The sequence below is a fragment of the Citrus sinensis genome, chromosome 7 (genome assembly GCF_022201045.2).
Source record: "Citrus sinensis cultivar Valencia sweet orange chromosome 7, DVS_A1.0, whole genome shotgun sequence".
In the NCBI taxonomy this organism is placed as follows: Eukaryota; Viridiplantae; Streptophyta; class Magnoliopsida; order Sapindales; family Rutaceae; genus Citrus; species Citrus sinensis.
In genome coordinates, this window is record NC_068562.1 from 1,419,182 (window position 1) to 1,444,826 (window position 25,645).

Below are 25,645 nucleotides of genomic sequence, written 5' to 3' on the forward strand. Positions count from 1 at the left end.
ATCTTTTTAAATTACAAATTAATTGACACATATCTTACAATTTGTTGCTTAGTTTCATTTTATGAGTTCTCTCCTCAATCAAAATATTGGCAAATTTTGCGTACATTTTATTTTCTTCATACTCTTTTTTTGTTTCATTCCATTGTTTACGCAATCGAAAGCAAGGCGAGGAATAAAAGGGGAAAAAAGGTGAAATATTATAATCAATAAGATTCTTACCGTTCCAATGAGAGACATGGTTTTAATATGCATATACCGCCAAAGACATGTCACGTATAATCAAATTTCTATATAGTCATAATGGGGGAATGTATTAATTTTATTATTACTAGAAGGTTGTAACTTAAAAAAAGTGTAGAGGTAAAGTATATACAATATTAATAATTAATTAATGGAGTGTGATCAATCTGATCTATAGACATTGATAAAGAAATAGACATAATTTAAAAAAAATAGTAGATATATTTATGGAGTATTAAAACATGTTAAGTTATCTTTAAAGTCTGAGTGTTTGCATGTTCTTTAAAGAATAAGTTATTATCCTAAGCAATTTTAGAAAAATATTTCATTCCACCTTAAACTTTTGATATAACATTATATAGTATATATTTTGCAATATACAAATAATTATTATTAAATAGAGGCAAATTTGTTAAAGCTCGATCTTAAAAAATTATAACTTATTATAATGTATCTTTTATTTTTTTTATAACTTACTTACCCCGAATTTTAAATGTCAATATAGAGATTTTTTTTATAGCGTGTCGCCATAAAAAGATTTTATTGTACAATCAAGCAAACTATCCTTAGCCTTTAATGTAATTAGAAGTTTTTTTTTTTTTTTTATAACTTGAAAATTAATTCTGAGAGGGAGTTGGCTAATTTCTCCAGGACTAGGATCGTATAACGGTAATTGTCCAATGCTAGATCTTATAATAAATGCACCATTCTTCCAAAATCCAATTGGCGATATATCCGAAATGGGGCGGAAATGGATTGGTAGGTACACTTTGAGAGAACTTGGCATTATTTGGGTTGCAAGGTTGGTTCCATATAGCTATCCGATCCGATAATCCTTTACGAATGAACTAAATAGACCCTCAGACGTCAGAAGGACCCATTAGAATTCCAAGCATTGGCATTCCGCATTAGTGGAAGAAGGCAAAATGGAAAAGCTGACGGGCTCCAAGTATAATCCACTTGTGGAAGCTTGTGAACTGATCAACCTGATCAAGTTAATAGCAGTGACACGAATGGGGGACTAATTATGCCCCATTAAGAAGACGGTATATTCCCTATAAAAGAAATGTGGCTCTTTTTTTTCTTTTCTTAAAGAGAGAGTTTAATTAAAAAGAAAAGTAGAAAAGGCATGCAAAGCAACGAAGTAATACATTAATAAAGTTTTATCTTGCAATATTTCAAGGTATAGATCCTTTTATTATTGATAATAAATAAAAGTATAATCTCACTTATTATTAATTTTCAATCATTATCCTCAGAAGTTATTATTCAAAGTCTGTGAAAGAGTATGATCCGTAAACCTATTTAATGTGAGAAACAAAAATAAACTTTCAATTCAGATAAGAAAGACAACTGTCTTAAAAAAAGACACGATAATTCTATAAACTTCAATTTAAAAATTTACATTCTAATGGGGGCTGGGCGTAACTGAAGATCTGAAATCTTAAATAATGGGCACAGTTGGGCTGGGCTTACAAATCTTAATTGTTGGACCGTCCGTGGGTGTTAGTCGACCACTTGGACTGTGTACAAAGGTTACTAGACATGCAAAATATCACAACAAGAGTCTGTAGGTTCATTACCGATTGCCAGCAAGGATCTTTATCGTGCATATAAAACTGCCAGAAGTTTGTGTATAAACGGTAATTCTCTAGGCAAAACATTACATCAAGCAGCGAACTGTTGGCTTGCACAAGTCTTCACTATTACCCGTTCCTCTAGAATTCTATCTTCATTTGTTAAATGACTTAAATTTAAATTATTTATCCATTTAAATGTTTTGATTTGTTTGTTTTTAGCTCAAACACAACTGTTTACTATGATTGGCATAAATCTTTAAGTTGTACTTGTAGGTGATCGATTCCCTTACACCATCGTGTTTGCGGGGAAGTAGGTCATCCTTTAAATTGTTTGTGGTTAACTAATCATTTTAGCAGATTTGCTATTAAAATTTGAAAAAGTAAATTACTATTGAAGCATCAAAGAAATTTGAAGTATTATTTTTCTAAAATCACATATATAATGCATTGTTCTAAATTTTATTTAATGTTTGATTATTTGTAAAGTGAGTCAATTTTTTTTAAAAAAATCTAAACTCTATTTAGATTATAATTTTTTTTCAGATTATTTAATTTTAAAAATATTTTTATTATAAAAATATAATTGATCGTAACATTTGCAAAAAAAAAAAAATAAATGTTAAGAGTAATGATATACAACTTACAAAGTTTGTTTATAAATATTAAGAGTAATGACATACTACTTACAAAGTTTGTATCTCAAATAATTGTAATATTTTATTAATTACTTGAATGACGCTCTTTAGGAAAACAAAAAAAAAAACAAAAATTAGGGGTAAAAAGGGTTTTCATGTTATATCGTCGGTTAGTAATTCGAATGAAATTTACGAACAATTTGGGGACGTAAAAGTAAATGCCAAAATGAAAATCCATGTGAAATTGAAACGCAACGGATGACGGGGCAAAGAAGAATTTCACTGTACACCGAGTGATCTTGCAGCCAGAGAAACCGCGAATAAAATGAGAGGGAAACTAAATCTAAAGCGAAGTGCGGGTATCTCTCCTCTCGTGGACTGCAACCCCCATTCGTTTCTTAAACCCTAATTTCACTCTTAGCCCCCGCAAAATCACCTTAATTTCACCGTAATTCCATATATGTGTACATAATTAGCTCAAAGCAATCTTATTATTGACGCGTGAAGTAGAAATTGCAGAGAAGAATTAGCTGGCAGGAAGCCCTAAGTTTCGAAACTGAAAGTACAGGAAGCGAAGGGCTAAAATTTTTGCTACAACATGAGTCCTATTCAGAATTTCGAGCAGCACTCGCGCAATCTCGTCGAGCCCGACATTAGTACTCCCTCAACCCCTTTTCGCATCACATTATTGCTCCGTTTCGTTTCTGAGAAAATTTAATTAAATTAAGGAAAAACAATAAAAGAAAATTGGAATCGAATTTTCTTACAAGCCAAGCATGAGGATAACTTAATGAAAGCAGAGTGAGATAAGCTAGGTTTAAGTTTATTGTTGTCCAAATTGATAGTTCTACTTCGGTTTTGTTAATTTCATCTTAGCCTTGGTCTGTATTTTCTGCTGCATTTTCTCAATTACCAAATTGCGCTCATGTGTATTCCTTTTGTTTACCCGATGAATTTATGCATCATTTTATATAACTTATTACATCTATTTGGTTTTGGAACAGCCATTCAGAGTAGGTTACAGATGGCAATGGAAGTGAGGGACAGTCTAGAGATTGCTCACACAGCGGAGTACTTAAATTTCCTTAAATGCTACTTCCGTGCATTCTCAGTGATTCTCTTACAAATCACGAAGCCGCAATTCACAGATAATCCAGAGCACAAGCTAAGAAACATTGTTGTGGAGATCCTTAATCGGCTTCCTCACAGTGAAGTTCTTCGTCCCTTTGTTCAGGATCTCTTGAAGGTAGCAATGCAAGTACTAACCACTGACAATGAAGAGAATGGCTTGATTTGTATTCGGATTATCTTTGATCTCCTTAGGAATTTTCGGCCTACGTTAGAAAATGAAGTACAGCCATTCTTGGACTTTGTATGCAAAATTTACCAAAACTTTAGATTGACAGTTAGTCATTTCTTCGAGAATGGAGCAGCAGGTGCAGAAGAAGCTAAGCCTATGGATACGTCTTCTTCGGATCAAGTGATTACTGGTACTGGGTACACTGGGACAGGGCAGCTTAATCCAAGTACCCGTTCATTCAAGATAATAACAGAGAGTCCACTTGTGGTCATGTTTTTGTTCCAGTTGTACAGCCGGCTCGTACAAACCAATATCCCTCACTTGCTGCCTTTAATGGTTGCTGCTATATCTGTTCCAGGTCCTGAGAAGGTTCCTCCCAACTTAAAGACTCACTTTATTGAGCTTAAAGGTGCACAGGTCAAGGTGAGTGATTATTGTTTGCGATGTTATTTATTATGGACATAAAAGCATGCTTTTATAGAAAGGAGCTTTCCTTTGAGGGACTCCCAGTACTGACTTAGAGATTGTAAATGTAAACCATGCTAAAACATACTTGATATTCAATCTTATTTCTCTGGGTTTGCTCTCATGTGTGCCAAGATCTGCAACTGAATTCAATATGGTCAATTTGAAAAAAAAAACAAAAGCAAGAAAATTTGAGAATCCTTCTTCTCTTCACAAAAGTGGGTTAATAGGTAGGTACATAAAGAAATGAAACATATGCTTGAGTAGTTGATGGGTGAATCATCTGGGAAAGGTTTGCTTAATCTTATAATAAGTTGTTGTCTAAGATTTGATTGTATCTTTTATGCATAAAATGAGAATGTAGAATCCAGTCAAGTAGACCAAAATACATATGCGCTCGTGTTTCCTGAAATTTATAAGTCTGTTTTTCTCCCTTTTTAAATGTTCTGCATGAATAGTTACTGTTTTTTCCTTCATCATTGCAGACCGTTTCCTTTTTAACTTACCTGTTGAAGAGTTTTGCTGATTATATCAGGCCACATGAAGAAAGCATATGTAAAAGCATTGTGAATTTGCTTGTTACATGTTCAGACTCTGTATCCATTCGGAAGGTAAATTCCTCTTGTGTTTTAAGTCTCTCTCTCTCTCTGTCTCGTCTTGGATGTTTCCCTCCTGGTGTTAACTTGATGGTCTGTGCATATTGGATGCAGGAATTGTTGGTAGCATTGAAACATGTTCTGGGGACAGATTTTAAGCGGGGTTTATTTCCGCTGATTGACACACTATTGGAGGAGAGGTAAACTCTAATTGGTAATACATATAAATGCTGTATTATTAAACACAAGAATTGACCACAATGCAATATTTTTTGCTTTAAGCATTAGTGATTACAAGTAATAACTAAGATGCTAAACAATGAAAGTGAAAAGGTTACCACAGAATTGCACTATGGTCAGTGACTCCAGACAGCACTAAAAATCATTGTCAAAATATTTTGTTAAAATTTTTCATTTTAATTAAAAAGAATTGATATCAGCCAAAGATTTATCTTGAGTGTGCTGTTAATTTCATCTTTTCAACAATTACTCCCTGTTATGTTAATTTCAGGGTTCTCGTTGGAACTGGGCGGGCATGCTTTGAGACTTTAAGGCCATTAGCCTATAGTCTACTAGCTGAGATTGTTCATCATGTTCGCGGAGACCTCTCCTTATCCCAGGTGCTGCTTTTTGTGAAACGTCTGAAACCCAGTTTTGCCACTTCTATTTTCGTTTCCTTGATGATGTGCTTCCCTGGAGTCAAAGATTTAAGCATTTGTTTAGGATATAGATAGAATGGAGTATGTAGTGTGGTTATGGGGGAAGAGAGAGGGAGTCATTGGTTAATACAACATACACCTATATTCACATCTTATGTCCAATCTTATGGCAACATACCAAGAAAAAGAAAAAGAAAAAATTGCCTAAGGAAAACACCCACCCCTCACACCACCAACATTAAGAATGACAATATGCTAAAAATGTGAGAAATACATCAAATGAAAATAAAATACCACCACCACCAGTATGCAAACTTAAAAATTGATCTAGTCTGTCATCAGATTAACAATCTCATTCAGATTGTCAAGAACAATTACAAATAGTATCATTAAACATACTCTATGATTTCTTAAACATGCTTTATGATTTCTTAAAAACAAACTCGCGCACACACGAAAAAAAAAAATCCAATTATATGCCATGTTAATGGATTTTGAGAAATGTGATAGTCTTTTTGTTTTTAAGGTACATATAACCTCTAGGGCTAACAGAAGCATACGTTTGCTACTTAATTTGAACTGTAATTCTTTAATGAGACTATGAGAGAATGAAAATAAGGTTGTGATTCTATAGTAGATGCAGTCTTAATTTGTCCTGCATTTTGGATTGTATCATGTGAAAACATCTTAAGAAGATAGACTCCAAATCATCAGTTCCCTTTTTCGTTTTGGATTGTATCACGTGAAAACATCTTAAGAAGATAGACTCCAAATCATCAGTTCCCTTTTTTGCACCCTTCGAATTTGTGGCTGTCAAAACTAAAGAGATGTTTGGTGGGGACTGCATACTTGATGGTTTCAATTTGTATCTATGTATAAGTGTGACATTTCCTGATGAACATCTTATGTATTCTTGCCTTTCTGTCCTGCCAATTGTTTGATGGCAAGTGTTTCATTACTCATGTGATCTGTTGCTGCCAAATGTTTTGTCTACAGAGTTATTTTTGCTTCTTATCATCACAATGCTGACAATTTGTATCATTGTGTTGCAGTTATCACGGATTATCTATTTGTTCTCAAGTAACATGCATGATGCTTCGTTGTCGCTCAGTATTCATACTACTTGTGCTCGGCTGATGTTGAATCTGGTGTGTATGTTAATTTAATACGTTGTATACCAATATCTTATATACCAAACCGTCTTATATAAGCTTAAAACTTCTTTGTGGTTCGGTTCACATTAGCTTAAATTTATCTACTGGCTTCTTTGAGACAGGTGGAACCAATCTTTGAGAAAGGTGTCGACCAGCAATCCATGGATGAAGCACGGATTCTCTTGGTATGAGTTTTAGTCTGATTGGTCTCACATATTGTTTTTTACTGTAAATCTGTGAACTGTAATTACTTGTTTCATTTTTCTTTTCTTTAGGGTCGTATTTTGGATGCATTTGTTGGCAAGTTTAGTACCTTCAAGCGTACCATTCCACAGGTAATCTGTGATCGTTGTATGAGGTTCCATTTGGTATCTTGTGGATAGTTGACTAAATTTAGTTCTTAGTAGAGCATGATGCTTAAGTGCAATCTTGAACAACATTCAAAGGAATTTATTTCTGGTGAATCACTCTTGTCATTTTGTTTGTTCTTTGTGCTTTTTCCCTAAAAGGATTTACTTATTGGTTGCTTAACTGAGTTAACTCTGATATTTAGTGTTTTGTGTCTTGTGAAATGCTTTACTTTTGAACCAGCCTAAGGCCCATATATGCTTAAGGCTATTAACTCTTTCCTTTTCATTTTTGGAGTTAACATGCCATTTCTTTTGGTGATAATGTAAAGTTGATAATATGAGATTTATTGATATGATTAATTTAATGAGATTTTGTAGATATGACTAATTTAATGAGATTTATTGATATGATTAATTTTATCATTTTAGGGATTCCTTTTTACTTGCTGCAGTCATTAAATGAAATCTTAGTACTGCCTTTTTTCCCCCCTTTTGTCTGTGTGTGTGTGTTTAGAATGAGCATGTTTTGTAGAGAATGGTTGTCCATTTTTCTCATAAAAATTATTCTTTTGTGGTCTTAATGAATATGGGAGAAGAAGTCACTTATTCAAACACATTCTATAAAACTTAGCAGAAACCTGTATGCATGATATAGGTATTATTCTATTACCTGCTGTTTCAACTTGTATGGACAATCTTCAATGTGTTTGGTCCTGATGGCCTAAGCAATGATTTGAATCTTTATTTCACTAAGTAAATTCATTAAACTATGGTAGACCTCTTTTGCTTCTTGCATATAATCTTAATTTATTTTCACTCAATGCTAACTAGTAAAAATTTCATTTGCTGGTATTAGTTGTTGGAGGAGTGTGAGGAGGGAAAGGATCGTGGTACTTTACGGTCAAAGCTTGAACTTCCAATTCAGGTTGTTCTGGCAACTTCTTGTTCTCTTTACTGCCCTCTTTATGAACATTCTAACATCTTTTAAGATATGGAGTTGCTTAATTGTTTTATCATCTGTTCTTTCCTTCATTTTATTTCCCCTTAATCTTGTTTTTATTGCATTGAAGCACATTGTCACATTCATGTTGGTTTTTATTGTGACCCTGATGCTTGTGCAACTTGCAATTTCTTTTCACTTGAGGAAAATGAAATGGAGTCACTCACATGTTATATGTCTGGATTGAATTTTGTGATGCTTAAGGTTTAGTTACGTTGGTGCACTTGTTTTGGCTTTTGCAATCCATTTTTCAAAAAAGAAAAAAAGAAAAAAGAAAGAAAGAAAATTCGTGCAAACATTTTATGTGGACTAAATTCCACGAAATGTTTTTGAAAAACATAGAACTGTTTATCACTTTGTGTATGTAGTAAGGAACACTATTTCTATCCAAAAATTGATTTTCAAATAACTAAAAATGTGATGCCACGCATTTTTGTTATACTTTTGCATACTATTATTTTCAAAAGAATATAGAAGAGGCATACCTGGATACTGAAAAGTCCAAATTTAAATATCAAATTTATCTTTAGTGAAGAACTTTGATACCAATTAAAGAATGAGACTAATTGAAATCCTTTTCCTTTCCCCTTTTGAAAGCACCATGTTATCTTTTTCTGGAGACTTCTTTTTAAGATCTTCATGCATTATTTGTTTGCAGACGGTTTTAAACTTGCAGGTTCCTGTGGAGCATTCCAAGGAAGTTAGTGACTGTAAAAATCTGATTAAGACTTTGGTGATGGGTAATATGCTTTCTTGAAATCTGAGAATGCTTGATCTACTGATAAAATTCTTTGACAACTATGTTTCTCATGGTTAATTATACCCATACTAACCAGTCTTTGGCTGGATGCACTTATAGGAATGAAGACTATAATTTGGAGCATCACTCATGCGCATTTGCCCCGATCACAGGTATTTCTATAATCTATTCGTTATGGTTTTGAGGTGTGATTTTCATTTCCTCATGTCACATTCCCACTTGCTTAGGTGTCCCCGTCTACTCATGGAACTCACCAACCAGTGCTTGTTTCATCCTCTAATTTGCCAGCACCTCAAGCATTCAAAGGGTTGAAAGAGGATGAGGTATCATGCAAATTTGATCAGTGTTAGTAAGGTTTCTCTTTGGCATTAGCCTTTACTGACTTTGACCTTGGGTAGGTGTGGAAAGCCTCTGGTGTTCTAAAAAGTGGTGTCCACTGCTTAGCCCTCTTCAAGGAAAAGGATGAGGAGAGAGAAATGCTTCATCTCTTTTCTCAGATTTTGGCTATTATGGAACCTCGGGATCTTATGGACATGTTCTCATTGTGTATGCCTGAGCTTTTTGAGTGCATGGTTTCCAATACCCAGCTTGCTCATATATTTTCGACCCTTTTGCAAGCCCCTAAAGTTTACCGGCCTTTTGCTGATGTTCTGGTTAATTTTTTTGTAAGTAGCAAACTTGATGTTTTGAAGCATCCAGATTCACCTGCAGCAAAACTGGTTTTGCATCTCTTTCGGTTTATATTTGGTGCTGTTGCTAAAGCACCTTCAGATTTTGAACGTATACTGCAACCTCATGTGCCGGCTATTATGGAAGTTTGTATGAAAAATGCTACTGAAGTTGATAAGCCTCTTGGATATATGCAACTTCTTCGTATGATGTTTAGAGCACTTGCTGGATGCAAATTTGAAATGTTATTGCGTGATTTAATTCCAAGCTTGCAACCTTGCCTAAATATGCTATTAACAATGCTCGAGGGTCCAATGGGAGAAGATATGAGGGACCTTTTACTGGAGCTATGCTTGAGCTTGCCTGCACGCTTAAGTTCATTGTTGCCATACCTGCCCCGTCTGATGAAGCCTCTTGTTCTGTGTCTCAATGGAAGTGATGACCTTGTGAGCTTAGGTTTGAGGACGCTTGAATTTTGGGTGGATAGTTTAAATCCTGATTTTCTGGAACCCAGCATGGCCACTGTGATGTCGGAAGTGATTTTATCCTTATGGTCTCACTTAAGGCCTGCACCCTATCCTTGGGGTGGAAAAGCATTGCAATTACTTGGCAAGTTAGGTGGTCGTAACAGACGATTTGTCAAGGACCCCCTTGCACTGGAATGCAAGGAGAACCCAGAACACGGATTCCGCTTGATTCTTACATTTGAGCCCTCGACCCCATTTTTGGTGCCACTTGATCGATGCATAAATCTTGCTGTTGCAGCCGTTATGCAAAAAAGCAGTGGCATGGATGCTTTCTACCGGAAGCAGGCCTTAAAATTCATTCATGTTTGCTTAGCTTCTCAGCTTAATTTGCCAGGAAATTTTGTTGATGAAGGATGTACGCCTAAAATGTTGTCTTCATTGTTACTTTCTTTGGTGGATATATCATGTTGCTGGTCTGAGACATCAGATGTAAAGGTTGGTTGTATATAGAATTATGTTGGTCAGAGCTGTATCTGCTAGTGACTTAGTGGATTATTTGGGTGTAGCTCATTATGTGCTTGCATTTACAGCTTATATTATCTGGTTGTCTAAAGTTTGGAAGGTTTTTATTGTTCTTATCTTCATACATTTGCAACTCACACTTTTCTATTTTTTATTTTTGCCTGGTAATTGTTTTGTCTCCTGCAAGTAGTATGAACGGGCTAGAAGCTCATTTAATTTTACAGAATGTCATGTTGGCAACAAATGGCCAATAGGGAATTATGCTTATTCTCATTTATTGTGTTTGCCTAGTTTCTCTTTAAACGAATTTTCTGCTACCTGACTGATAATTAAGGCATTCTTTTTGCAGGCTGATTTAGGTGTGAAGACAAAAACCCAACTTCTGGCAGAGAAGTCGGTTTTCAAGAGTCTGCTAATGACTGCCATAGCTGCAAGTGCAGAACCAGATCTAAGTGAGGCCAACAATGATTTTGTTGTTAACATTTGCCGTCATTTTGCTATATTATTTCACATTGATTATACCTCAACCAGTGGTTCAGTTCCCACTGCCGGACTTGGTGGTGCCTTGCTTTCATCAACTGTAAATGTCAGTTCCAGGTCTAAAAATAACGGTACTTCTAACCTGAAAGAGTTAGACCCTTTAATATTTTTAGATGCATTGGTTGAAGTGCTGAAGGATGAAAATAGGCTCCATGCAAAAGCTGCTCTTAATGCATTAAATGTGTTTGCTGAAACGCTATTGTTTCTTGCTCGCTCTAAACATGCTGACGTACTAATGTCAAGAGGAGGCCCAGGTACCCCCATGATTGTCTCCAGTCCTTCAATGAATCCTGTATATTCACCGCCTCCTAGTGTGCGCATACCAGTTTTTGAGCAACTTCTACCCCGTATTTTGCATTGTTGCCATGGAACTACATGGCAAGCACAAATGGGAGGTGTTATGGGACTTGGTGCATTGGTCGGAAAGGTTACTGTTGACACTTTGTGCCCTTTCCAAGTAAAAATAGTTCGGGGTTTGGTTTACGTCCTTAAAAAGCTACCTATTTATGCTAGCAAAGAGCAAGAAGAGACCAGTCAGGTTCTTACACAGGTTATTCGTGTGGTGAATAATGTGGACGAAGCAAACAGTGAGCCACGAAGGCAGAGCTTTCAAGGGGTAGTTGAGTTTCTTGCTTCAGAGTTATTTAATCCTAACTCATCTAATATCGTGAGAAAGAATGTGCAGTCATGTTTGGCAATTTTGGCTAGTCGTACTGGTAGTGAAGTATCTGAGCTGCTTGAGCCTCTATATCAGCCTCTGCTTCAGCCTCTTATAATGCGTCCGCTTCGGTCAAAAACTGTTGATCAACAGGTTTTTTTTTTTTTTTTGGTACTTATCATCGAGGTAATTTATCAAAACTATTTGCTAAATTTATTGATCTTGCTTTCAGGTTGGAACAGTTACGGCTTTGAATTTTTGTTTAGCCTTGAGGCCTCCTCTTCTGAAGCTGACTCAAGAATTAGTTAACTTTCTCCAAGAAGCATTGCAAATAGCTGAGGCTGATGAAACTGTGTGGGCTATGAAGCTTATGAATCCCAGAGTGGCAACATCGTTAAATAAACTCAAAACCGCGTGCATTGAGCTACTCTGTACTACAATGGCATGGGCAGATTTTAAAACTCCTAATCATTCCGATCTACGTGCGAAAATCATTTCCATGTTTTTCAAGTCTTTAACATGTCGGACACCAGAAATTGTTGCTGTTGCAAAGGAGGGCCTACGGCAGGTTCGTTCAAAGATATTAATTTGACATTAATCTATGTAATTTGGATATTAATATTGAACACACTTTGATCATTGAATTACATAATTCATTGTCATTTGTAAATTTTATCTTAAGACTTTTTGTGTATGCATCCATGTGCTCTAATCTTCTTCACCCCGTTCCAGTTCAATAACTAGAATGAAAAAAAAGGAAATGTCAATGCGTCGGGGAATAAACGGTTGATTTCTATCAATAACCCTGCTAAAGACCCGAACCATAGAGTACTTAGTACCGGTGCCACGGAAAGATATGTTTTTAGATCTCGCATTGAAAATCCTCCTTCTTTTTTGTTTTTGTATTCCCGTAGAAAAGAAAAAAATGTAAAAAATATGAAAACCAATCTTACTGTTTGTATTTTAAAGATCATATCACCATATCCGACTGGCATACTATAATGTTTGACATTATATGTAGCTCTGGACCATATGTGTAAATAATATTTAGTAAATGCAGTTTTTAGAGGAGGGATGACCACTTTATTCGATGGTTATGCTTTTATCTCCTATATTATTAATATGAATATATAGTTTTACTAAATATTATTTACACATATGCAGTTTTTAGAGGAGGGATGACCACTTTATTCGATGGTTATGCTTTTATCTCCTATATTATTAATATGAATTTATAGTTTTACTAAATATTATTTGCACATATGGTTATGCTTTTATCTCCTATATTATTAATATGAATATATAGTTTTATTTTTTACAAGACATATCAATCATTATGGATGGTTTGGCAACTGTAGATTACCATATCATGGATTATCTAATTCAATCAGTTATTATACAATAATCGTAACAAAATTCTATTTGCAATAGGGGATTCATTTGGTGTTCTGATATAATTCATTTTCCTTCAGGTTATCAATCAACAAAGGATGCCCAAAGAACTTCTTCAGAACAGCCTTCGGCCAATACTAGTCAACTTGGCACATACCAAGAATCTCAGCATGCCTCTTCTGCAAGGTCTGGCTCGCCTGCTTGAACTGTTGTCCAATTGGTTTAATGTTACCTTGGGTGGGAAGCTGTTAGAGCACCTTAAGAAATGGTTGGAGCCAGAAAAACTTGCTCAGACTCAGAAATCATGGAAGGCTGGTGAGGAGCCAAAAATTGCTGCAGGTACTTCATCTGACTAGTTACCGCAAGACTTGCTTAACGCTTGTGTTCATGTACATGTATTGATGATCTCTCGTTGATGTTTCTTTTCTTGGCAGCTATTATTGAACTGTTTCACTTGCTTCCCCAAGCTGCATCAAGGTTTCTTGATGAACTTGTTACCTTAACTATTGATTTAGAAGGAGCTCTTCCCCCAGGACAAGTCTTCAGTGAGATTAATAGTCCATATCGCCTTCCGCTTACAAAATTTTTAAATCGATATGCAACACTTGCTGTTGATTATTTTCTTTCTCGACTAAGTGAGCCGAAATACTTTAGGCGGTAAGCTTAAGATGCAGGATTAAAGTTGTTAACATTTACTATATTAACGAGCAATAACAATTATTCTCAATCCCTTCTCTATTTTGTCTGTTGCAACATCCAGGTTTATGTATATAATACGATCAGATGCTGGGCAACCGCTGAGAGAGGAACTGGCAAAGTCTCCACAGAAGATACTTGCTAGTGCCTTTGCTGAATTTCTGCCAAAATCAGAGGCAGCAGTGACTGCTGGCTCTTCAACTCCACCTGCTGCTTTATTGGGAGATGAAGGCTCTTCTATTCCTCCACCTGATAGCTCTGATTTATCATCTGCTGCCCCGGCTGCAGCTTCGGCTGCAGCGTCAGACGCCTATTTTCAGGGCCTTGCACTTGTTAAAACATTGGTCAAGCTGGTACCTGGCTGGTTGCAGACTAATCGTATTGTGTTTGATACCTTGGTTCTTCTTTGGAAGTCACCTGCAAGAATATCTCGTTTGCGTAATGAACAGGAGCTGAACTTAGTGCAGGTATGTTTTATCACTCTAGATTTTATTTATGTTTGAGATTTGTTATCATATGATATGCCAGGGTTTCTCACAAATTAGGGATCTTTGTATTTTCTGTTGTGAAGCTGGTTGTGTATGTTAATGAATATGTGATTTTTGAATCTCGGTTTAATTATGATGTCTTATATGCAGGTGAAAGAAAGCAAATGGCTTGTCAAATGCTTCTTAAATTACTTACGACATGACAAGTCTGAAGTGAATGTTCTCTTTGATATCCTTTCCATCTTCTTGTTTCATAGTCGCATTGATTATACTTTCTTGAAGGAGTTTTACATTATTGAGGTAATTTGTTATCGGGTAATCATAATATCAGTCACTAGTTCCCACTTTGAAACCCCCCCCCCCCCCCCAACCCAAAAAAATAAAAGCATGGTCGTATGTGAATCGCCTAAGAATTTAATCTTCTTTCAGGTTGCAGAAGGTTATCCTCCAAATATGAAGAGACCGCTTCTCTTGCATTTCTTAAATCTTTTCCAATCTAAACAGCTTGCTCATGATCATTTGGTGGTGGTCATGCAAATGCTCATTCTACCGATGCTAGTCCATGCCTTTCGCAATGGACAAAGTTGGGAGGTTGTTGACCCTGGTATTATAAAGACAATAGTTGACAAACTTCTGGATCCTCCAGAAGAGGTGAGGATTTAAACATGCAACTTTTTTTATTTATTTTATTATTGACTTTCTTTTAGCAGTTTTGTGCTTAGAATTTGCATAATGACATCCATCGAATATGATTAGGTCTTGCCTATAATATTCAAGCATTCTGTCCTTTTTTCTCCTAGGTTTCTGCTGAATATAACGAGCCCTTGAGGATAGAACTCTTGCAACTTGCCACATTGCTTCTTAAGTATCTCCAGAATGATCTTGTTCACCATAGGAAAGAACTTATCAAATTTGGTTGGAATCATCTCAAACGGGAAGATAGTGCCAGTAAGCAGTGGGCATTTGTCAACGTTTGCCACTTTTTGGAGGCCTATCAGGCCCCAGAAAAAATTATTCTTCAGGTAAGTTTTCTAGTGATGCATGGACTATATTATAAACCTGATATCTGGTTTTTTGCATTTCACTAATTATACTAATTTTAACCTTGTCAGCAAGTTCTTGATCAGATCTATCATCCAGCATCTTCTGTGCGTTTTTGTCCTGACACTGTTATGGGCTGGTTTAAGCTTTCATATAAATGAGTTGTGATGTAGGATACCTCAGAAGCCAAATACTACAAATGAGTTTACAAGAATTTATTAACCTTAGTGAACTAATAAATATTTTGGGATTGTTGAGTTTTCAAGATTCTAATTCTGCATTACTCTCAAATGAACAAATGTGTATGTAATTGCATTCATTATAAAATTCATGTATTGCATTCACTATAAAATTCATGTATTGCATTCATTATAAAATTCATGTATTGCATTCATTATAAAATTCATGTGAAGTTATCTTTTCTCTTGTTGTATTCTAGCATGATTAAGTATACTGATTTGTGTTTAAAAAATATAGGTTTTTGTTGCGCTTCTTAGAACTTGCCAGCCAGAGAATAAAATGTTGGTTAGGCAGGCGCTTGATATACTTATGCCGGCATTACCAAAAAGGCTACCTCTGGGGGATTCTCGTATGCCAATTTGGATACGATACACCAAAAAGATTTTGGTTGAGGAGGGTCACTCGATTCCTAATTTGATTCACATTTTCCAGCTCATTGTGCGCCATTCAGATCTCTTCTACAGTTGCAGAGCCCAATTTGTACCTCAAATGGTTAATTCTCTTAGTCGCCTCGGATTGCCATATAACACTGCAACAGAAAACAGGCGTCTAGCCATTGAGCTTGCTGGGTTAGTGGTCAGTTGGGAAAGACAAAGGCAAAATGAAATGAAAATAGTGAGTGATAGTAATACCCCTAGCCAGATGACTGATGGAATTAATCCTGGCTCTGCTGGCACTGACCCTAAGCGTACGGTTGATGGATCAACACTTCCTGAAGATCCAAGTAAGCGAGTCAGATTAGAATCTGGTCTTCAATCCCTCTGTGTCATGTCACCTGGTGGTCCCTCATCAATCCCCAACATAGAAACCCCTGGATCTGCTGGGCAACCTGATGAAGAATTCAAGCCAAATGCTGCCATGGAAGAAATGATTATCAATTTTCTAATAAGAGTGAGACTTTCTCTTAAATTTTCCTTTCCTTTGTAGCAAGATTAGTAAGATACAGGTTACAGGTTGCAATTCAATAATGTCTGTTTTCCAGTTAATATCTGCATATGGATTAGAGCTAAGCACAGTACTCAGCACTATTTGTAAAGCCTTTCCTCCATCTGAGCATGGTTTCCCTTTATAATATGTGTTTATTCATTTTGGATTACCTGTTAAAACATTTAAAACTCTTCTTGCAATTGTATCCATATGTTTGTGTGTATTTGTATGCATTTATGCATGGGGAAGGGTCTATGGTACCATATTTTTACACATTTGTTACACAATTTTCAGTCCATAAGATCAACGCGCTTTCATAGGTTGTGATTAAATCTGACATGTACAGTTAACACGTCATCTTTAATGCACATGAGATGCTTTCTCAAGCATTCCAAATTACACCAATAAAAAGTGTAAAAAGTGAGGATCTTGATCCCTGTATGTGTACAAACACATTGTACCAGTAGCTGTTGCTGGTTAAAAATTGGTTTCCTCAGATAAAGCTCCCTATCTCAACAAGCCCACCACTCAACCCCTGATAAGCAACCCACCCGATGGTGGAAAGGCATATTATAGAGAGAAATTGTTTTTATAAATATGTTGGAAAGTTGATCACGCTTCCTGTTTGTTATTATTTAAAATATGTGCTTAATGTGTTTGAGATGCATAGTGTCTTATGTTGCAATTTTGTTGAAGGTATAGGAAAATTGGTCTCTTTGCTCATCTTACTTGCATAACCACCCTTTTTTTTTGGTTTGGTCTCCTGCGTGTCAAGGCGCATAATTTATCTTGTATTTATGTGTATATGACATTTTAATGCTGATATAGTTGCATTTTGTATTATTATTATTCTGAGGTTTTTTGAGTCACAGGGTGACGAAAATTATCATCTCCTCCTGCCTGTAAACAGGTTGCCTTGGTCATAGAGCCCAAGGACAAGGAAGCAAGTATCATGTACAAACAGGCTTTAGAGCTACTCTCACAAGCTTTGGAGGTGTGGCCAAATGCCAATGTCAAGTTCAATTATTTAGAAAGGTTACTGAGCAGTATTCAGCCATCTCAGTCAAAGGACCCTTCCACAGCTCTTGCACAAGGCTTGGATGTAATGAACAAGATTCTTGAAAAGCAGCCGCATTTGTTTGTTAGAAATAACATTAATCAGATTTCTCAGGTATGCCTACATGCAATAGGCTAACAATTGCAAGCTGTTTGTCTTATGATTTTTCACAAGTTTGCTTGTAATTAAATTTTTCCTGTTTCTCATCCTTGCAATATTTTGTCAGATTCTTGAACCTTGTTTCAAGTACAAAATGTTAGATGCTGGGAAGTCTTTGTGTGCCTTGTTGAAGATGGTCTTTCTTGCTTTCCCTCTGGATGTAGCAAGTACACCATCTGATATAAAGCTTCTGTATCAGAAGGTGGATGAGCTTATACAGAAGCAAGTAAATACAATTGTTGCTCCTCCAACGTTAGGTGAAGAGAACACTTCTAATTCAATTAGCTTTGTGTTGCTTGTCATTAAAACGTTGACAGAGGTGCAGCAGAACTTTGTTGATCCTTCCATCTTGGTTCGTATACTCCAACGCCTGGCACGTGATATGGGATCTCCAGCTGGCTCTCATGTGAAACAAGTAAAGAATGCCACTCTGTTCCATGTTCACTGCTTACTCTTTTAGCAAATTTTAGTTTCCTTGGTGTACCCATCTCTATCTGGTAACTCTGAGAAGCCTTCACATTTTCCTGATGGTGCATTTGTGATAATGTTGATGGCATGTGGTTGTATTTCACTTTAAATGTTTGGTCCACTTAGATAGGTTCTTTCATTTGCAAGTTTCATATTATTGATTGGCATGATCCTCAAAAGATCTTTTTTGTTTAACTTTTCTCGAATGACATTGAGCACAATCTTCTTCTTGTCCAGGGTCAACGAGCAGATCCAGATTCTTCTGTGACTTCTTCCCATCAAGCTGTTGATGCTGGAGCAGTCGTCTCTAATCTAAAATCTGTCTTAAGGCTTATTAGTGAAAGGGTCATGCTGGTGCCTGACTGCAAACGATCTATCACTCAAATATTGAATGCTTTACTCTCAGAGAAAGGAACTGATCCTAGTGTGCTTCTTTGCATACTTGATGTGGTAAAGGGGTGGATTGAAGATGACTTCGGCAAATCAGGCACGGCTGGCTCATCTAATGCTTTGCTTTCTCCTAAGGAGATATTGTCCTTTCTTCAGAAACTTTCTCAAGTTGATAAGCAAAACTTCACCCCAAGTGCTCTGGAAGAGTGGGACCGGAAATATCTTCAACTTCTTTATGGATTATGTGCTGATTCAAATAAGTATGTGCTTGCTTTGAATTCATTTGCATTGTATTTTGATCAAGATACCAATAATTCAATTTGATTGACATCCAGATATTCCCTGTCCTTACGTCAAGAGGTGTTTCAGAAGGTGGAAAGACAATTCATGCTTGGTTTACGTGCAAAGGATCCTGAAATCAGGATGAAATTCTTCTCACTATATGATGAGTCTCTTGGGAAGACATTGTTCACAAGGCTGCAGTACATTATTCAAATTCAGGACTGGGAAGCATTAAGTGATGTCTTCTGGCTCAAACAAGGACTGGATCTCATTTTATCGATCTTGGTTGAGGATAAGCCGATAACACTTGCTCCAAACTCTGCCAAGGTTCTGCCACTTGTGGTTTCAGGTCCACTTCCAGATGGTTCAGGAACACAGTCTCATGTTGCAGATGTTCCACAGGGTCCTGATGATATTCCTCTAACATTTGATAGCCTTGTTCTGAAGCATGCACAGTTTCTTAACGAAATGAGCAAACTTCAGGTTAACCATTTCCACCTTTTGGGATCTCATTTTTGTTGTGAAATACTTAGATCTGAATCTTAATTTCGGCCTTTACAAATCAACTACATATATGGATTATAATTAGGATGGTATCGTATTGACAAATTCGTAGTTTGGAAACCAGATTAGTTGGGATGGCAACAACTGGTTCTTTGTTTGCCATATATTTCTTTTTTCATTTATCATTTTTTTAATAATATAAATGAATAAGTAATTATCTTTACTTTATTGTTTGCTTTATACATTTCTTTGGGTCAGAGCAGTTCCTGATGATAAATGTTTCGTATGCATACGTTTTGGAAATTTTTCCTGTTCATTTGAAATGCATATCTGAGATTTCATTTAACATGACCTCCACTTTTTCTCCTAGGTGGGTGATCTTATTATCCCTTTGAGAGAGCTGGCTCACACTGATGCAAATGTTGCATACCATCTGTGGGTATTGGTATTTCCCATTGTCTGGGTGACGTTACTTAAAGAAGAGCAGGTGGCACTAGCTAAACCGATGATTACTCTCCTATCTAAAGATTATCATAAGAAGCAGCAAGCCAACAGACCAAATGTTGTGCAAGCTCTTCTAGAAGGGCTTCAGTTGAGCCATCCTCAACCGCGGATGCCAAGTGAACTCATTAAATACATAGGAAAAACTTACAATGCATGGCATACCGCGTTGGCTTTGCTTGAAAGTCATGTAATGCTGTTCACAAATGACACAAAGTGCTCAGAGTGTCTAGCAGAACTTTACCGTCTGCTCAATGAAGAAGATATGAGGTTTGGCTTGTGGAAAAAAAGATCAATAACTGCAGAAACCAGGGCTGGACTTTCACTTGTTCAGCATGGTTACTGGAAGCGTGCTCAACGCCTTTTTTACCAAGCCATGATTAAGGCAATTCAAGGGACATATAACAACACAGTACCAAAGGCTGAGATGTGTCTTTGGGAAGAGCAATGGATTTACTGTGCCAGTCAACTTAGTCAGTGGGATGCTTTGGTGGACTTTGGAAAGACTGTTGAGAATTATGAAATACTGATTGACAGCCTTTGGAAATTGCCTGATTGGACATATATGAAAGATCATGTTATCCCGAAAGCCCAAGTTGAAGAAACTCCAAAACTTCGCCTAATTCAAGCCTTTTTTGCCCTGCATGACAGAAATACAAATGGCGTAGGGGATGCCGAAAACATTGTGGGGAAAGGTGTTGATCTTGCTCTGGAACAGTGGTGGCAGTTGCCTGAAATGTCCGTTCATGCAAGGATTCCTCTTTTGCAGCAATTTCAACAGCTAGTTGAAGTTCAAGAATCTGCTAGAATACTTGTAGACATTGCCAATGGGAACAAGCTTTCCAGCAGTTCTGCTGCTGGTGTGCATGGAAATCTTTATGCCGATCTCAAGGATATCCTAGAGACGTGGAGGCTGAGAACTCCAAATGAATGGGATAATATGTCCGTTTGGTATGATTTGCTTCAGTGGAGGAATGAAATGTATAACTCTATCATAGATGCATTCAAGGATTTTGGGACCACAAATCCTCAACTTCATCATCTTGGTTATCGTGATAAAGCATGGAATGTCAATAAGCTTGCTCGAATTGCTCGCAAACAAGGCCTTTACGATGTTTGTGTGACAATTCTAGAAAAGATGTATGGCCATTCAACCATGGAGGTGCAGGTATTAGATACTATAAAAAACCCCTATGTCATGTAGGAAAGTATACTTTTTTCCTTCATCAGATGCTCAACATCTCCTATATATGTTGGAAATCATCCTAATAAACGTTTTGCATTATACTGAAGAACATATTCAGTTGTGTCAATCATCACAGCAATTTGGTTGTTCATATCCCAAGGTTTAACAGTTCTGCTTAAACCTCATAATATAGTTTCTAGATTCGAAGTTTAATATATAAATTTAATCATTTTGCTCATCCTGGACAAGCCACCCGAAGTGTGAATGCACTTCTGAGCACATTTTTCATTTTTTTTTCTATGAAGCACTTGAAGTATTTCATTGGTTTTTTATTCCATAATGCAGGAGGCCTTTGTTAAGATAAGGGAACAGGCAAAAGCTTTTCTGGAAATGAAAGGGGAAATTACTAGTGGGCTTAATTTGATCAACAGCACTAATTTGGAATATTTTCCCGTGAAACACAAAGCAGAGATTCTTCGTCTCAAGGGAGAATTCCTCTTAAAGTTAAATGACGCAGATGGAGCTAATGTTTCTTTCTCAAATGCTATCAGCCTTTTCAGGAATCTACCTAAAGGGTGGATAAGCTGGGGACAGTATGCCGACATGGTAATAATTTATATACATCGTTATGTCAGAAGTATCATTTGTGACTCAACTGAGTACATATCTGCTATTTGACTTGTAATTCCAGGTCTACAAAGAGAACAATGAAGAAATTTGGTTAGAATATACTGTTCACTGCTTTCTTCAAGGTATTAAATTAGGTGTTTCTAATTCCAGAAGCCATCTAGCTCGCGTTCTATATCTTCTCAGTTTTGACACTCCCAATGAGCCTGTGGGTAGGGCTTTTGATAAATTTGTGGACCAAATACCACATTGGGTTTGGCTTTCTTGGATTCCACAGCTACTACTTTCCTTGCAGAGAACAGAAGCACCTCATTGCAAACCTGTTCTTCTGAAAATTGCCACTGTGTATCCACAGGTAATGTTTTTAAACTGAACATATGTGCTATGCATTTTCATTTAGCTAAACTTGATATTTTTTCCTTTTAAAACTATCAGGCCTTGTATTACTGGCTCCGCACTTATTTGCTTGAACGCCGGGATGTGGCAAATAAATCTGAACTAGGTAGAATGGCAATGGCACAGCAAAGAACACAGCCAAATGTCCCTACTTCCTCTGCTGGTTCTCTTGGCTTGGTTGATGGAAATGCAAGAGCACAGAGTCAGAGCGGGGGAATTTTACCTTCAAACAACCACATTCATCAAGGCACTCAGTCTGGTGGGGCTGGATCTCAGGAGGGTGGTAATTCTCATGGTCAAGAACCTGATAGGCCAACAGCTGGAGAAAGTAATGTGCACACTGCAAATGACCAACCCATGCAACAAAGCTCGTCTACTGTCGGCGAAGGTGTTCAGAATGTAATGAGGCGTAATGGTGCTTTGAGCCTGGTAGCGTCTGCTGCAAGTGCTTTTGATGCCGCAAAGGATATAATGGAGACCCTTAGAAGCAAGCATGCAAATTTGGCTAGTGAGCTTGAGGTGACCAATTTTGTTTCGATTAATAAATTCGAGACTGGAGAATTATGATTCAAGTTGTCACCGCCATAATTTTTTTCTTGATTGCTCTTTATATTTGTCATCATTTTAATTGATTCAATAAAACTGGGGATACAATGTGTGAACTCTCTGAAATTGTTTGCAGAGTTTGCTTACAGAAATTGGTTCGAGGTTTGTTACCCTGCCAGAGGAGAGACTACTAGCTGTTGTTAATGCTCTGCTGCACCGATGTTACAAATACCCTACTGCCACCACGGCAGAGGTTCCCCAATCCCTCAAGAAGGAGCTTTCTGGTGTTTGCAGGGCTTGCTTCTCTGCTGATGCTGTCAACAAGCATGTGGACTTTGTGAGAGAGTATAAGCAGGATTTTGAGCGTGATCTTGATCCAGAAAGTACAACTACTTTCCCTGCCACCCTCTCTGAACTGACTGAAAGACTGAAACATTGGAAAAATGTTCTTCAAAGCAATGTTGAGGACAGATTTCCAGCTGTGTTGAAACTTGAAGAGGAAAGCAGGGTATTGCGTGATTTCCATGTGGTTGATGTAGAAATTCCTGGACAGTATTTCAGTGATCAGGTAATTGTATCAGTATTTTCACATTTGTTAAACTTACCACTTTCCCCAAAAGCTTAAGGTGATGCATAGGGGGATACAACAAGAATATTCTAGCAACACTCTCCCTAACATACAAGACCCACAGACTAAATACTAGCACAATCATAATGATAATGCAAGTCATTATAATTTAACTAAGGTGGGTGGATTCTAACACAAATCACTTGGTCAAACTAGCTCTGCTACCATGTAAAGAAATCACTTGTTAAAAGTTTAAGCAGTTGATTAAGCTAATAGGTAAATGCATGGCATAGTGTTTACACACTTTAAACAATATTCATTTTATCTCATAATGTTCTCTGCCTTACACATGTTGGCTCAATTGTAGTACTCATATTTATGATGCTAAATATGGATGTGGAAATTGTTATTCCTGTCTTTAAACATATCTAAAGTTATTTTGAAGAAGCCTATTTGTAAGTTGAAGTTGTGCTACAGTTTTGCATTATTACTCCATTTGTAATCGTTCTAGTGAAACTTCTCTATTGGATTCTTCAGGAAGTTGCACCTGACCACACAGTAAAATTAGATAGGGTTGGAGCTGATATACCAATTGTGCGAAGGCATGGAAGCAGTTTCCGGCGTTTGACTTTGATAGGCTCTGATGGCTCTCAACGTCACTTTATTGTTCAGACGTCTTTGACCCCTAATGCTAGAAGTGATGAACGCATATTACAGCTTTTCAGGGTAATGAACCAAATGTTTGATAAGCACAAGGAAGCAAGACGCCGCCACATATGCATCCACACACCAATTATTATTCCTGTTTGGTCCCAGGTGCCGAGTTCTCCCTTCTACAAATTTTGTTCCTTTTTTTAAAAAAAAAAATAAATGAATAAAAATGATGGAATTCATAGTTCTTGAATGTGCCTCTGACCGAGATTTTGTTCCTTTTGTATTTCCTTGTTTTACTTGAAATAATTGAATGGTAATTGCTGACTAGCCTGCACTTTAGTACATGAAAGATTTGAACTAAAGCCAGTGAAATCCTCTTATAGTAACTGATTGATGCATGAACAGGTTCGCATGGTTGAAGATGATCTGATGTACAGCACCTTCCTTGAGGTTTATGAGAACCATTGTGCAAGGAATGACCGAGAAGCTGACCAGCCCATTACCTATTTTAAGGAGCAGTTAAACCAAGCTATCTCAGGCCAAATATCACCTGAGGCGGTAGTAGATCTCCGCCTCCAAGCGTATAATGATATAACAAAAAATCATGTGTCAGAGAGCATTTTTTCACAATTCATGTACAAGACTCTGCTAAATGGCAACCATATGTGGGCTTTCAAAAAGCAATTTGCCATCCAGTTAGCCCTGTCAAGTTTTATGTCTTTCATGCTGCAAATAGGGGGAAGGTCCCCAAACAAGATTTTATTTGCCAAGAACACTGGGAAGATATTCCAGACAGATTTTCATCCGGCATATGATGCAAATGGAATGATAGAGTTTAATGAACCAGTGCCTTTTCGTCTGACAAGGAACATGCAATCATTCTTCTCCCATTTTGGCGTGGAAGGCCTTATTGTGTCTGCAATGTGTGCTGCTGCTCAGGCTGTGGTTGCACCAAAAGTAAGATTCTCTGCAAACTGTCCTTTTTTATTTTTGTCAAAATACATACTGGTGTTATAGAAGTTTTGATTGGCTTTTTCTCTTTTTGTAATGTTGCAGCAAAGTGAGTATCTATGGTATCATTTAGGCATGTTTTTTCGTGATGAGCTTTTATCATGGTCTTGGAGGAGACCACTTGGTATGCCTCTGGGTCCTGCTGGAGGGAGTGGTTTGAACCCCATTGACTTCAAAGATAAGGTTAGCACCAATGTTGAGAATGTTATTGGCCGGATCAATGGAATTGCCCCACAGTTCTCTGAAGAGGTAAACCCAACGGCAACACCATCACCCCCCAAAAAAAAAAAATCTTGTTTTCTTTTTAAGATTAAGTTGTTTGAAATTTTGAATACTGGTCCTAGTTGGTGGGCGTTGATGAGATTTATTTATTTTGATTGCATTCAGGAAGAAAATGCTCAAAAAGAGAGTGTGTTGGTGGAGCCACCACAGTCGGTACAGAGGGGTGTCACTGAATTGGTTGAGGCTGCCCTGTCAGCAAGGAACTTGTGCATGATGGATCCAACATGGCATCCCTGGTTTTAACTTGGCCGGAGTTTCGGCTTGTATAGATAATTTTCTTTTCTCATTCCTGTTACATTGTATAGATTAATTACAATTCGTAATTTTGACGAATTTCTGTCCTCATAGTTGTGGTATTGTTCAATTTTTTTCCAGCGTAACCAAGTGCCTAAAACTACCTTGCACGTATATAAAACGAAAGCACGAACTGAGGTGGAGACATTAGTTCAAAACGTATATTACAATTCGTAATTTTGACGAATTTCTGTCCTCATAGTTGTGGTATTTGTTCAATTATTTTCCAGCGTAACCAAGTGCCTAAAACTACCTTGCACGTATATAAAACGAAAGCACGAACTGAGGTGGAGACATTAGTTCAAAACGTCACATCATTGTGATTATGAGCATTTTTTTTT

At 37.0% G+C, this 25,645-nt stretch overlaps 1 protein-coding gene across 1 annotated transcript; it reads left to right on the top strand.

The window, feature by feature from the left end:
• The first annotated feature begins 2,769 nt into the window (after window positions 1-2,769).
• LOC102618003 (uncharacterized) lies at window positions 2,770-25,343 on the top strand. Its single transcript, XM_006466881.4, has 35 exons — window positions 2,770-3,111; window positions 3,460-4,178; window positions 4,706-4,831; window positions 4,931-5,016; window positions 5,328-5,436; window positions 6,528-6,623; window positions 6,752-6,814; window positions 6,905-6,964; window positions 7,836-7,904; window positions 8,638-8,719; window positions 8,839-8,891; window positions 8,967-9,062; window positions 9,138-10,370; window positions 10,747-11,748; window positions 11,828-12,163; window positions 13,068-13,326; window positions 13,422-13,644; window positions 13,748-14,150; window positions 14,322-14,471; window positions 14,601-14,822; window positions 14,972-15,193; window positions 15,690-16,343; window positions 17,290-17,550; window positions 17,663-18,010; window positions 18,301-18,713; window positions 18,789-19,218; window positions 19,610-20,908; window positions 21,272-21,532; window positions 21,618-21,908; window positions 21,989-22,468; window positions 22,632-23,063; window positions 23,601-23,879; window positions 24,123-24,674; window positions 24,774-24,977; window positions 25,116-25,343. Exons 1-35 carry the CDS (start codon window positions 3,054-3,056, stop codon window positions 25,251-25,253), a joined length of 11,709 nt encoding a protein of 3,902 aa, XP_006466944.1. The 5' UTR covers window positions 2,770-3,053; the 3' UTR covers window positions 25,254-25,343.
• The last annotated feature ends 302 nt before the right edge of the window (window positions 25,344-25,645 follow it).

What these genes read in the sequence shown, in the direction of transcription:
- LOC102618003 (XM_006466881.4), top strand. Translation starts at nt 3,054, where the DNA reads ATGAGTCCTATTCAGAATTTCGAGCAGCACTCGCGCAATCTCGTCGAG. An exon ending in TTATCAATTTTCTAATAAGA is followed by an intron (nt 16,344 to 17,289) that starts GTGAGACTTTCT and finishes GCCTGTAAACAG; the next exon opens with GTTGCCTTGGTCATAGAGCC. An exon ending in ATTTGGCTAGTGAGCTTGAG is followed by an intron (nt 22,469 to 22,631) that starts GTGACCAATTTT and finishes AATTGTTTGCAG; the next exon opens with AGTTTGCTTACAGAAATTGG.